The sequence below is a fragment of the Oncorhynchus mykiss genome, chromosome 18 (assembly GCF_013265735.2).
Source record: "Oncorhynchus mykiss isolate Arlee chromosome 18, USDA_OmykA_1.1, whole genome shotgun sequence".
NCBI lineage: Eukaryota > Metazoa > Chordata > Actinopteri > Salmoniformes > Salmonidae > Oncorhynchus > Oncorhynchus mykiss.
The window spans coordinates 28,164,448-28,179,172 of NC_048582.1; the positions used below are offsets into that span (position 1 = coordinate 28,164,448).

The following is a 14,725-nucleotide window of genomic DNA, read 5'->3' on the forward strand; positions in this document are numbered from 1 at the left end:
CTGTTGGACAAAGCCTTTGACAATATTTTATAATCAGTACACAATAAAGCCACCGGCCTCCAGTTCTTCACCTCCCTCAGGTCACCCTTTTTAGGCAGTAGGGTGAGGACAGCCCTTCTGCAGCTTATTGGTAGTAACCCTCCGGTTAAACTATCATTAGCTACTTCTAACCAATCCTCTCCCAACATAGCCCAAAAAGACTTAAAAAAGTCAACGGGAAGCCCATCAATGCCTGGTGCCCTTCCATTTTCCATGCCTTTTAATGCAGTGTATAAATCCTGCAAAGACAATGGTTGCTCAAGCTCAACCTGAGCTTCTGCAGGCACCTTTGGGAGCCCATCAAAGAACTGCTGTGTCACTGTTTTGTCCTCTTTGTACTCACACTTGTAGAGCTCAGCATAGAACTCTACTGCCCTCTTTCTGATTTCACTAGGGCTAGTGAGCTCTTGTCCAACAGCTGATTTGAGACAATGAATAATTTTTCTTTGTCCATTCTTTTTCTCTAAACCAAAGAAAAATTTGGATGAGGCATCCATTTCAGATATGCCCTGAAATGTACTTCTCACCAGTGCCCCCTGTGCTCTGATACCCAGCAGATCTGCCAATGCAGCTTTTCTCCTCTTGAGGGCCTGAGTATGGCCTCGATCTCCTGTGGTCTCAACCAACGTCATGAGTTCCACTATTTCAATCTCTAGGGCTTTCATTGATCTGGTGATATCCTTGGTGACATTCCTCGTGTATTGATTACAAAATTGTTGAATCTGTATTTTCCCTATATCCCACCATTGTTGAAGGGATACAAAACTGGCCTTTTGAGCCCTCCACCTCTCCCAAAAAATACTGAAACATTTCCTGAAGTGAGCATCACTCAATAAAGTTATATTAAAATGCCAGTATGCGCTTTTAGGTTTTACATCGTTAATGAACACCACCTCTGTTATTAAACAATGATCAGAAAATCCCACTGGAGTTATCACACTTGATTTACAGACCTGAGATTGATGCTCAAAAACATAAAACCTATCTAACCTGGCCATAGAGATGATGTTCTCTCTCACATGCGCCCAGGTGTACTGCCTTGTTCCTTCATGTTGACTCCGCCAAATATCACACAGTTCATTTGTTACAATAAGGCGTTTTAAAAACGTCCTTGAGGCTATATGAGGTTCTTGGTGATTTCTATCTAAATCGCTAACTGTGCAGTTAAAATCCCCAGCAATAAACAAATAATCTTCTTTGTTACATTTCTCAATGGTATTTGATAATGTCTCTAAAAAACATACCCTCTCAACTGTCACCACTGGGGCATATACATTTATCAGACACATATTGATGTTTTCATACCTTGCTCTAACTTTTAATAACCTCCCCTCAACTACCTCTTCAACCTCATATGACAAAGGCAAAAACCCTTTTGAGAACAAGATAACCACACCCCCACTTTTTGAGTTTTTATGACTACACACCACTGTCCCCCCCCACTCCTGTTGCCACATAACTTCATTTTCCAAATTACTATGCGTTTCTTGTAGAAAAATTATGTCACTTCCCTTTCCCCTCATTAACTCATACACCATGGCTCTTTTTTTAACATCTCTTGCCCCATTTACGTTTAAAGAAGAGATCTTAAAACTGCTCATGGATAAGAAAAAAATACAGAGGAAGATACAGCCACCACATCTCTTTACAGAGTTAAAACTGCAACTGAACTCTTTCATTTTCTTTAGAATTTGCATCACTTATTACTCTCGTGACCACTTTCTTGAGTCTAGCAATTTCAGGGCTTTTCAAACCTCCCCCTGTAATTTTTGACATCAGAAACTTTGCTGATTCAATAAACAATTCACGTTCAGGGAAAAAATCAGTTACATTGTAATCCTGCATATATTTCTTCCCTTTTGTCAACTTCAGAAATTGACGTATCTTCTCGATCCCATACCTCCCTTCCACCCCATCTATCTCACTATATTGTTGTGACGCGTCAGATGACTCACTCTCGCTATCCTCCCCAGAAGAAAACCCCATCTCTACAACCTGTTCATCTTCACCTGATTTATCCATCTCTACCTTTCTCTTAGAATTAGACCCTTCACCACCCCTTAAATTCTTCCTTTTACTCCTCGGTATTTTGAAAACATCCGCTTCTTTTTCCGTTATTTCAATCTCCTCTTGACCTCCAATTTCATTTTCCAGCACCACCTCAGCGACGGCAGTCGCAATCTCACCTAGTGTTTCCCCTCCCTCTTTGTTCTGATCTACCACAATTGCCCCCGTATCCACAATGCCTTCCTCTCCTACTTTTCCAACCACATCTGCCCACCTTCTCTCTTCCCCTACACCTGTAGTATTTTCATCCCTTCGCTGTGGTACGTTAGTTGCACCCGCACTAAAGCTACTACCAGGCTCAGCGCGTTCATTCTCGGGACAATTACGCACCAAATGCCCCTCTCTTCCACATCCAAAACATTTCATTGATTCAGTAGATGCATAAAAGACATAATCAAATCCATCAATCTTAAAACTAAACGCTAAATTCAGTTCATCTCCTTCCTTTTTTAAAATCATATGCACTTGTCTCCTATGAGACACGACATGTTTCAACAACGGAGATTTGCATCCAAAAAGAACCTTCTTTATTGTAGATACGATTTGACCATGGCGAGATAACTCTCGCTCTAACACTTCATCTCTAACAAATGGTGGCACGTTAGAAAGCATAACTTTCTTCGCAGGATTCATAAGCGGAAATACCGGCGTCTGTGTCTCCCGCAACACAACACCCCTCTCAACTATCTTATTCACCTTTTCAATTGAATCTAAGAATATCACTACAGCGCTATTCATCCTTGAGGCTGATTTAATGCTATCATACCCAATGATAGCACCCACAGCCAAGCTACATTCTTCCACTGAACACCCAGCCGCAGCAGGAATTTTTACTCCATGCCTCCGACTAAGTTTTTCAAACTCTACATTTCCGCGAGTGGCCATTGCAACCAGCCCCACCCGCTGGTTGTGCCCTCGCGAAAAACCAACCTCAAAGATCCCACCACCCCTATACGTGCTTAGTGATAGTTAAACAATATACCCTTAAAACAACTAAACTAATCAATATATATATATGTACATACCAAAACCCAATAGAGTGAAAAGAAATTCCATTCGTTCTCACAATCACTCCTGCTTGACGACTCACTCCCAGCATGCACTCCGAGAGAGAGAGAGAGAGAGAGAGAGAGAGAGAGAGAGAGAGAGAGAGAGAGAGAGAGAGAGAGAGAGAGAGAGAGAGGGAGAGAGAGAGAGAGAGAGAGAGAGAGAGAGAGAGGGGAGAGGTAGAAGGGGGAAGAGAGGGGCAGAGATTGAAATAATGAGATACATTTCAGATGAAGCAGAAGATACATTTCCATTTATTACAAATAGATGACAATAAAGTATCTATTTATTTGATTCAATTTTATTATATTCTACCTTCCTCCATTTTTCCAGGCACAGAGAGAGAACGAGAGACGTAGTAGGTAAGGTTATTGGTACAATAGAGATATGAAGGAACTATGCAGATCCTGCACTCCTTTAAGTCATATACCCCCATAGATAGCTCTTAACCTGACAGTGATGTCTAGACCTATGTCCATCTGTCACAAAGACAGTGGGGAGTGCTGCCAGGCCCTATGAGGCTGCTGTTGGGGAGGAAGAGCGGCATAAGGGAGAGGAGGTAAAAATCAATGGCACACTCTTCCACTGCTAACAGCGCATTCCTGAGTAGCAAAATAATCTATCAAGTGACAGATAGCATCCTGCATCCGCTCCGCACACTGAATATTATCAAAACAGTGTTTGATTGTTTGTGTGTGTGGTGTGTGTGTGTGTGTGTGTGTGTGTGTGTGTGTGTGTGTGTGTGTGTGTGTGTGTGTGTGTGTGTGTGTGTCTCTCGCTATGTCTCTTTTTGACTGTCTGACCTGGATGTACTCCTTGGTGCTGTCCTCGCTGGGTGTCCAGGCGTTGTCGATGTTGTTGAGCCTGGCCTGGCGTGGGGACCAGCGGCCGTCGTAGAAGGAGGACGAGGCTGAGATCTGGTCATCCGAAATCTTTCCTGACTCCAGACCAAACGCTGTGCTGCAGTGGAACGCTGTGGAGAGAGGGGGGGGGAGGGGGAATTGAGAGAAAAGGGCCAGGTGAGGGAGGGTGTGGTTAGGAGACAGGGAGTTTGGGGGAAAGAGGGGGACCAGAGTTAGAGGGGGGAGAGACCAGAGGGTGGAGAGAGAGAGAGGTTGGGGAGAGGGAAAGAAAGAGAGAGAAGAGGGAGTGAAAGGGAGATCAAGAGAGGTAGAGATAGAACGTGACTATGCAGACTATAGGACACATATAGAATGGTAGAGGGAGAGAGAGATGGAAGGAGAGAGAGAGAGAGAGAGAGAGAGAGAGAGAGAGAAAAATAGAATATATATATAGAATGCGAGAACAGGAGAATGAGAAAACGAGAGACAGACGGACGGACAGAGTCAGAGGGGTTGGGCTACTTACTGTCACTGACTTCTTTGTGCGTCATGTTGTAGCGGGCTGAGAAGCCGTCTTTGGCCACAGCCATGTCCGTGTGGAAGGAGAGAGACAGTAGACCAGACGACGACTTGATCTCAGGAGGAATCTTAGTACCACAGTAACGACCAATCAGAGGGCCCACTAGAAACCCAGACAGACACAAACAGTTAGGAGGGATCTTCGTGCAACATGTACAGGATGTTTTCAGTGTTTGACAAAAACTGACGAAAATACCTGTTAGAACTTTTAATGTATCTATTTCATAAAATAAAATAAAAACTTGCACGTTTTTTCGATATCATCAAAGGATTCCTACACACCTGCAAAAAAAGTGAACTCGGACGTGTTTCCTATTTCTTTACATATTTATTTCAGGATTTAACATGTTTTATTAGCATCAGTGTATTTTAGGGAATGTGAGCATCTCCATTGAAAGTGCTTTTTAGTCCAGAAATAGGCTTAAACTGGAGTAAGCAACTAATGAAAAGGCTGAAAGTCTGTGTCTCAGCATGAGACTCTCCCTCTCGTGTGGTTTAGGCTGGGATTAAGACCCACTGTGGGGGCAGACTTTAGATTATACCCTGCTGTCACCCAATCTTCTCAAACTCACCCAATCCCACCCAGCTCCCCAGGATTACAGACACACACACAACGTTCTGGAAGATTCCCCAAATCAGTTTTCCATTCCTTTCCTTCAGATCTAAAGACTCTTCAGTGTTTCGACTAATGTGCTTGATGGGGTCGGGCTCAATTCCATTTCAATTCAGTCAATCAAGGAAGTCATTTGACGTTCTTCATTCAAGTAACGAAAAATCCCTTGCTCAAAAAAAACTATTCTTAAATTGGAATTTCAATGCATTTCAATGAATATTGTCTCTCTTCTCTGAGCCCAATGCTTTAGTTTTATTATGTATAGTTTTAGTCTGTAAATGTAATGTAATTCCCACATGGGTCAGGTAATACAAAAGTACACTGCTCCCAAGATGAATCTCTATTAAGCTTGTGTGATTGACCCAACCATTTAAACCACATTGAAAATGGGAGTAGTTTGGCCCTAAGCGAGGAGGTATTGAAGCTGTTGTATTGGGGCCGCCATTTCAAGTTTAAAATATTTGAGCAAGTGAGAGTCAAAATTCTCCTCTCTACTAACCGAACATCATCTTGCTCCCAGCCCCAGCGGTAGATACGAAGCTCTTTGATGACCGCTCTCCAGAGCTTTCTCCCACTAGTGTTCCCCTTCCCTTCCTTTCCCGATCTCTCCTGATACCACTAGCATGTAGCTATGGTGCATTATGTAACTCCGCCCACAGGCGCCTCACCGCCACGGCAACCGATACCCCTCGTACACTGCACTCTCACTCTCGCTTCAGTGTGAAGTTTCCCCTAGGTACAGATATAGGATTAGCTCCCCTTCCCCCAATCCTAACCTTAACTATTTGTGAGAAAAATGCAAAACTGACCCAAGAACAGCATCTAGGGGCAACTTCACCATACTCCCTATTCCTAAACAGAAAGAAAGTGCTGTGTGATAAGGGCAGATTGAAGCGAGGGGGAAGTGGGGCAAAGTAGGCGTGATGAAGGGGATGAATGGGAAACAGGTCATGGGAAAGTCCTGGGAGGTGTAGAATGGCTAATGCAGGAATGGGCTAGTTCCGGGATTGTTATTGAGACAAAGGCTGCAGGAAAAGCTTCATTGAGGTATTGTAGATGACGTGTGTGTGTATGTGTGTGTTTGTGTTCAAATACATGCAGGTACCTCTTATGGTGTGTATGTGTGTGTGTGTGTGTATGAAAGTGTATGTGTTGAATGCGTGTGTAGACATGTGTGCGTGTATGTGTCTGGTAAGCACTCACCCTGGGGCAGCCCGTCCCACACGTCCAGCCAGTCGTACTTGCAGTCTCCCTCTCCTGACAGCAGGGGATCGTTCTCCAGGTCAAAGGTCAAGAAGGTCAGGGTCACGTCCATGTGGGGCGGAGTTATGATGATGTAAGAACATTCCAGGTTGTGGGGGTACTTGTCAGGGAAGCCGGGGGACTCGATCACTCCGGAAGGACTTGTGAAATTCCGGAAACAGAATTCCGATCCTATGGAGAACACAGACATGAGCAATTTACCACAGAAAAGCAATCATATTTTTTTACTAGTAGGGTATTTTTTTTGAAAGAAAATACATTTGTCACTGCAAGACAGCGATAATAGAATCCAGTTGCAGTTCATTGTGTAACACACATTCACATACACACGCATGCACGCACCCTCTCACACACACAGAGTGGCAGGCACCCTAGTGGTTAAGAGTGTTGGGCAAGTAACCCGAAAAGGTCGCTGGTTCCGAGCTGACTAGGTGAAAAATCTGTCAATGTGCCCTTGAACAAGGTACTTAACCCTAATTGCTTCAGGGTCGCCGTCAATAATGGCAGATCCCTGGCTATGACTCCACTCTCCGAGGGTGTCTCAGGAGGGGGTTGGGATATTAAAAATAAAAAAAACACATTTCCATTTCACACTTCACACTCGTACAGGTTACCCTTCTTCTACATGCAGCGAAACAGGACAAATATAAGCACCCCCATTTGACCTTTGACACACACATGCCTCATCATAAACCTCATAACCGTCACCACAACCCACAGCCCAGGAAGCTCTGCATTTACTCCCTTGCTTTAAAAAAAAGAAGAGAAAAGAAAAACACATGCCAAAACAAACGAGTGTAAGCTCGCTAAGCGGCCCGGCGTGTCGGCAGCTCATTAGCTATGCAGATTTATACGCCCTGGGCGGCTCACCTTGAGCTCTCCGACAGATGTGCCTCCCATATAAACTTCCCCCTGAGTTACTGAGTGTTTATGGACGTGCTCATTAATGATTTGTGATGTGCATGTCTCTCTCGCTCTCTCGTTTATTCGAAGCACGGATCATATATATACCTGCGCCTTACAATCCCCAAACTCTCTGTATTCCCACCTCTCACCCTCTCGCTCTGTCTCTCTCTCTCTCTCTCTTGTTATTCAAAACATTGCTGGGTCACACACGTATATGCATACTTACAACATGCAAGCTGTGAATACACAGACAAGCTCTACCAGCAGCACATAGCAATGATTCTGTGAGGGGCATGCAGAAAGAGCAGCAAAGAGCAAGAGGCAGGGAAAGGAATAGAATTGTCACGTTCTGACCTCTATTTCTGTTGTTTTGTATTTATTTAGTATGGTCAGGGCGTGAGTTGGGTGGGCAGTCTATGTTTGTTTTTCTATGTTTTGGGGCATTTCTATGTTTTCGGCCTAGTATGGTTCTCAATCAGAGGCAGGTGTCATTAGTTGTCTCTGATTGAGAATCATACTTAGGTAGCCTGGGTTTCACTGTGTGTTTGTGGGTGATTGTTCCTGTCACTGTGTTTGTTGTCACAGGATAGGACTGTTTTGCGTTTTCACATTTCTTGTTTTTGTTAGTTTGTTCATGTGTAGTGATTTATTAAAACATGAATAACCACCACGCTGCGCTTTGGTCCGCTTCTCTTCCTCCTACAGACGAACGCCCTTACAAGAATGGGATAAGCAACAGCAAACAGACTCTACACATTTTGGTGAATCCTAAAGCAAAGGTTGGATTTGACCTTGTGTGACCGTACTTCAACCACATCACAACAACCATCACCACGTGTAGTGTTTGAATGTTCTCACTATGTGTCTCCAAAGGTCTGTGTGTGTGTGTGTGTGTGTGTGTGTGCGTGTGTGCTTGCGCATGTGTGTTGTCCATCCGTGCATGTGTACATGTATGTGTGGGTGTGTGTGTCTCCTGTGCCTCCATTGGTCAGTCAGACCCTCTCGTTTAACGAGTAGAGACAAGGCCAGTGTGATGCCTGCCTTAACCTGTCACTATGCCGACACACTTTTATAGACCTCATGGAGATGGGGACTGCTGCCTTTCACCGCAGGAAGAGAGGACACGCACTCACAAACAACAAGTCCAGGAGAAGGCTTATTTAAATTTGTATGTTTTTTTTACACAATTTCATGGTATCCAATTGGTAGTTACAGTCTTGTCTCATCGCCGCAACTCCCGTACGGACTCGGGATAGGCGAAGGTCGAGAGCCATGCGCCCTCCGAAACACAACCCAACCTAGCCGCACAGCTTCTTGACACAATGCACAACCAACCCAGAAGCCAGCCGCACCAATGTGTCAGAGGAAACACTGTACACCTGGCGACCTGGTCAGTGTGCACTGTGCCCGGTCCGCCACAGGTGTCACGAGTGCGTGATGAGACAAGGACATCCCTGCCGGCCAAACCCTCCCTAACCCTGACAATTGGGCCTCCCGATCGTGGCCGGCTGCGACAGAGCCTAGACCACTGCGCCACCCGGGAGGCTACTACTGCTCATTGACTGCCCCTCACTGAATAGGGAATGCTGTGTGTGTGTTTGTGTAGAAGAACATGCGTGACACTATGAAAGTGTGCCAGTGTGTGTGATTGAATGAAAACGCATACTGCATTCTACATAGGTTTGTGGTTTATGATAGACAGGGTATGTGTTTGTGAATGCAAGTGTGCCTCAGTGTGTGTGTGTGTGTGTGTGTGTGTGGTAAGCCTCAGCATGTTGTGTGAGACACACTGGCCCTGTTATCCTCAATACTGGGTCAGGGTGCACTAGACTGTTACCCAGGCAGAAGAAAGAGGGCTTCAATCACACCATTGCATGTCTATACTAGTGTGTTACCACCCGTCTCGCACGCTCACATCGTCACATGCCAGATATGTGTGTGGCGTGTGTGTGAGAGATGGTGTGTATGCATGAGTACTCTCCCTTTTGTTAGTCCTTATTAGTTCAAGTATATGAACATTCCAAAAACAAGACCCTCACACACACACACACACACACACACACACACACACACACACACACACACACACACACACACACACGTCTGGCACAGCAGCCACTCGCCTGGCTTGCACATTTCACCACGAGCAGCCATTTGGCAAGAGCTGTCTGCCGGCGGGGGGGTTGAGGAGGGGGGAGTGGGTGAGTTGCTGGGTAGAAACGCGTCGGCGCTTTCCGCTCGAGTGCCTGACGGAGTAGTCTCTGCCCATGTTGTGTCAGGGAATCCCCCCTCCCTCCCACGCTCCATTCCTTCATCCCCCCCCCCCCCCCCCCCCCATCCCTAGGAGGGATGCGCAGTCTGTTCATTCGCCCTCTTCCCCCTCCTCCTTTTTTCGTCTTCCTCTCCCTCTCCTCATGCACCTCATGCTGTGAGAGTTCACCTCCACATTTGCGCCCGTCTGTTGCACATTACAACCTATTTAACACTCTCTTCCTCTCGCTCTCCATCTTTCTCTCTTTCTCTGTCTCACAGCCTACTCTCGCCGGAGTCAACTTAAGGGTTTCACGGAAATACAATTGAGGCGTGTGTGTTGTTTGTGTGTGTCTGGAAGGGGGGGGGCAAGAAAAGCTAAACAACATTGTGAGCGTACCACAGCTTGGCAAGTTAAGACACCGCAGTCTATTTACGCGTGCATGTATGCTCGCACGACCATTGGTTAGGAAGGGGTCACAGCCAGGTCAGTCACCCTGGTCAATCTAGGCGACATTCCACTACATTCCAAAGGTGACCTGACAGACCGGGTTAGGGGGGAACGACCATGACCCCAAGGGGAATCGCAGAAAGATGAATCACGATTGGTTCTGCTAGTGCTAGAGGCCAGAGGAGGTCGCTTGGCGGGAAGTCTTCCCGTACTAGCCGTGGTAACAGCGTCACAGTAACAGAGTCACGTGACAGGGGGCGGAGTGGGGGGCTGGTTTGGTAAGAGGGGTTAGTACGCCAGTGTGTGTGAGGAAAGTAGGGCACAACCATAACGGGGGGAGGGAGGGCAGTGGGTGCACATTCACTACTGTGGGGTTATGGTGCGTGGGTGTGGGATGGGGGTGGGGTGGGTTTGGGTTGTTGTTTTGGGGCACACGTTCCCTCAGGGGGATGGGATGGGGGCTCAGGGAAAAAGGGATTTGGGAATACAGTTAAGGGTGAGAAGTCAAATATCTTATTGCTGTTTATTATCCCTGTATCCATTATCGGCACTGAACATAGGAAAGTGGGCACAGTATACACAAACACATATCCATGTCTGCACACACACACACACACACACACACACACACACACACACACACACACACACACACACACACACACACACACACACACACACACACACACACACACACACACACACACACTCTGCTTACTTAGCTACAACATACATCATTAACCCTGGGTGCTGATGGCAGTCTAGGAGAAGAGAAGAGATATACTGCAGGGTCATGTTCATTTGGCACCAAACGGAAGAAGACAGACTGAAACAGGAAGGGACTATTACCTGGACTTTCCCAATAAGAAACACTGATTTTAGTTTCAGTTGCAAACTATTTTGAAACGTTTTCCATTGTGTGCCCTAATGAACACAACCCTGATCAGCAGCGAAAGTAGGACTGAAAAGGGTCAGGCTCTGGCTGAGGACAACCGCCAGCCGGACAGACACACCTCCAAGCTGTGTATTGACCTAAGATCATATCTCCACTAGTGACGCCCTCCTTCAAAACACATACGGACTAGAGCATGTACACACACGCGCGCGCACACACACTGCAAGTGCACACAAAGAAGACGAGAACACACATCCCTCATGCACAAACATCATTGTAAATAAACAACAGCTCTCCCACTGCGGGGTTGTGCCTGGCAGTCTCTAATCTTCTCCCAGAACTCGTAAACTACTGGGGTTTGCGGAACTATTTGGCCCGATGCTGACTTGTTAAAATAAACAACCGAGATGGGTGTAGGATGCAAAAGGAGAGAAGACTGCACTCCAAAACAGATGCTCTGCGTGTCGATCTCTCTCGCACAGAAACACATCTATACGCCTACATAGGCACAAACAGAATCGTCTAACGCCCAAGCACACTGTAACCACCCACGAACACATATCACACAGACATAAATATGCCCCTACACACGCATACCATTGTTTTTGCACCCCAAATGCATAGCAGGCTCTTGTTAAAACCATGGCAACAGCATACCCATCTATTCTGTTACAGAGTGAGTGTGTGTATGTGTGTATAATATTAGGCCTATCACATCATCATATCATTGTGCTGGTGGCCTTGGTAACAGAGCTAAATGACAAAACTGGGCCACGTTCAAAACAGTTGTTTTTCAAATCACGTTTAAAAACGTTTTGAAACAGAGGAGGCACTACTACCTGAATCCCACCCAAACAAATCAATGTCAATGGGATCTTACAAGCAAAGCACAGCTCAGTACAGAGTGTATCAGTATAGCTCAGTACAGTGAATCAGCACACTACCGCAAGTGTACTGTATGTCAAGTACACTTCCTCTTATGCACTACCACCACCAGCACCGTCGTTAAACTCAAATCCCAACCCATCCTCACCCTCTCCCCCTCCCTCTCCCAGTAATCATCTCCCCACCGCCTGTAGCCCCTCTCAATCACCCTCGCCCATTCTGCCCCCTCCTCCTCACCCTTCCCTCCTCATCATCTCCCTATACAGCCTGTAACCTCTCTCCATCACCCCCCCCCCCCATTCCCCCCCTCTAGATGAAGCAGATCCCAGGCCAGTTAAAAGAGGCATTCCTGAGATGCTTTTCAGACAGGATGAAAAGAGTTCAGGCTTTTTTTCCCCTCTTTCCTGTAAAACCATGTTTATTTTCCTCCCTGCCTCTTTTGAAGTTAATTGGTCGGGGTGTGTGTGAGTTTGCGAGGTGAGTGAGTGTGTGTATGGGTGTGTGTGAGTTTGCGAGGTGAGTGAGTGTGTGTATGGGTGTGTGTGAGTTTGCGAGGTGAGTGAGTGTGTGTATGGGTGTGCGTGTGTGAGGTAGACTCCGCCACATGAAGGTGAAGGTCATCATAGGTCCTTCTGCCCAAGGCATCCATAGCAAGAACTCAGTCAACCATCCAACCGTTCCACAAGGCTAGTTGTGGCCACCCATTGGAGAGTTTGGCCATTGTGGTTTCAACCCAAAAATGTATTAGGATGAACTTAGATCACATTATATGGTTTGATGAAAGCCATGTTAGCGCCTCATGGGCAATATTGACCAATAGCAATCCACAGGTTTCTAAATACACATTTTTATTGAATAAATATAATGCTCGCAGGCAACAACTTGGCATCCATCTAAGATTGGCCAAAACCTCTCTACATATGTCTCCATCTCAACCTATCAGCAACCAGTCAAATATCAATGTCCCAATCACACAACCAATAACATCGCCCCCCCCCCACGACCAACATCCAATCAAAACACCCCAATAAGAGCCATCAGGTAGAATTAGAGAATTCACTCACCTGTCTTAAAGATCATGAACCCCCCCCCCCCCACACACACACACACAAATAAAAATCACAAAAAACGCCTCAATAACGAGGTGCCAGACATCATTTGATGATTACCTGTCTTGAAGATCTCGTAGCGGAGTGAGAAGCCAGCCCCCTGGTGGGCGTAGTCTGAGACAAACTTGATGTGCAGGGCGGTACCAGAAGAGATGATGGCTGGGGGGGCGATGTTACTGCAGTGTTTACCCAGCAGCTCAGCCGAGTCCGAACCACCATCACGGATCTCAATGAAATCATACCTGGGAATGAGACATAGAGAATTCCCTGAAAAATCCTTGAAATGTTTTTATGTGCGGCGTCCATATTAGGACAGCCTCGGGAATTGTTTCAATCTCAGCAGGAGTTGCCTTAGTCTCAGGAAGAGCTGTTTAATCAAAGCTAAGACTGTCCTAATATGGACATCTTACCTATGGATTTATTGAATAATGTATATTTTAAGGTGCTTCGAGAAGGATGTATTGATTTCAGTAGAATGCTTGAATGGATGAATCAAGCTTAAAACCAAGGACAAAGAGAAGAATAGAGAAGAACCGGCTTTGGGGCTCAATGTGATTGAACTCTAGTCCATATGACCTTTGACCTAAGACCTATTGACCTCCCTGAACTAACCCAAATTCTTAACTGTCATTTCAGAGACAGGAGAGAGGGGAAACTTGGAAAAATCCCACCTGCCGCTCCAAAATTAGCCAACTCAACAGAAACGAGTCACTGACACTTAAGAAGCTAGGAAAGGGGCATACCTGAGAATGCGTGTTCTTGCATGTGCGTGCGGGTGCCTGTGTGTTCTTCTACATAGAAGATCATAAGAAATCCCAGGACAAAGTGTCTATAATATTGTAATAAGCTCATAGTTGCGGTCACAAACTCCACACAGTTGTCACTGACTAGTTGGATATTAATTTCCCCAGTGAGCAAACAATCTGTACTTTTTTTTCCCAGATCTTTTTTTTTTATCAGGTTTTTGCTTGGCAGACCTTATATCTCTATTGACATTAGTCAATCAAAAATCATGAATACAACTGTTCATGTCAAATTGTTTATCAACTTGTAGCCCTGGTTGTCCTGTAAGGAAAAAGGGCAAACACTTCAACGTGAGGCTAAATATGAGTGCAGAGCAAACAGTGGACTTCCTGGGACGGATAATGAATACGCGTCCCCCCTCAACACTCCCCTGGATATGTGACGGAGCCGTCAAAACAAGAGCCGTTGAAACATTACAATGAAAGGCCTTCAGCGGCCTTCAGCACAGCACTGGATCACTGTTCTGTGTTGGACCCACGTGTGCAAGCACACACACACACACACACACACACACACACAGACACGCAAACACAAAAGCACGCATGCACACACACACACACAAATAATACAGCCTCATACAATGTCATTGAGAGCAGGAAAGTTTAGATTGACATAGACTCTGGAGATCAGTGACCGTTAATGGTTGTTCTGGGAGCCTCACAGGGTGTGCACATATTTGTTACAGCCAAGCACTAAACACTCAACAAGGGCTTGATGATTTTGTTGATGAGTTGAGTGAAGTGTGTTTCTGCTGGGCTGGAACAAAAACCTGCACAGGCCCAGGATCAAACTACACTAATGTGAGGGCCTTGATCCAATTCACACACATTCCTATCGAATGCTACATCACGGTGGCTATTAAAAGAGGATTACTCCAGAGCTCCCTTGGTTAAGCTTAGAAAACTAGAAATCCATGAGTGTGTGTGTGTGTGTGTACAAAGTATGTGTGTTTTTTGGCTGTAACTGACACATGCT

The 14,725-nt window shown here is 45.8% G+C and overlaps 1 protein-coding gene across 2 annotated transcripts in view; it reads right to left on the reverse strand.

The window, feature by feature from the left end:
• LOC110495961 (neuropilin-2) overlaps window positions 1-14,725 on the reverse strand; it is a 75,160-nt gene that overhangs the window by 39,849 nt on the left and 20,586 nt on the right. For both annotated transcript variants that reach the window (XM_036952470.1, XM_036952471.1), the window contains exons 3-6: window positions 13,007-13,188; window positions 6,391-6,621; window positions 4,522-4,677; window positions 3,957-4,126 (exon numbers count right to left, since the gene is read on the reverse strand). In XM_036952470.1, the coding sequence (XP_036808365.1) occupies window positions 3,957-4,126; window positions 4,522-4,677; window positions 6,391-6,621; window positions 13,007-13,188 (739 nt within the window). The remainder of the gene's footprint in view (window positions 1-3,956; window positions 4,127-4,521; window positions 4,678-6,390; window positions 6,622-13,006; window positions 13,189-14,725) is intronic.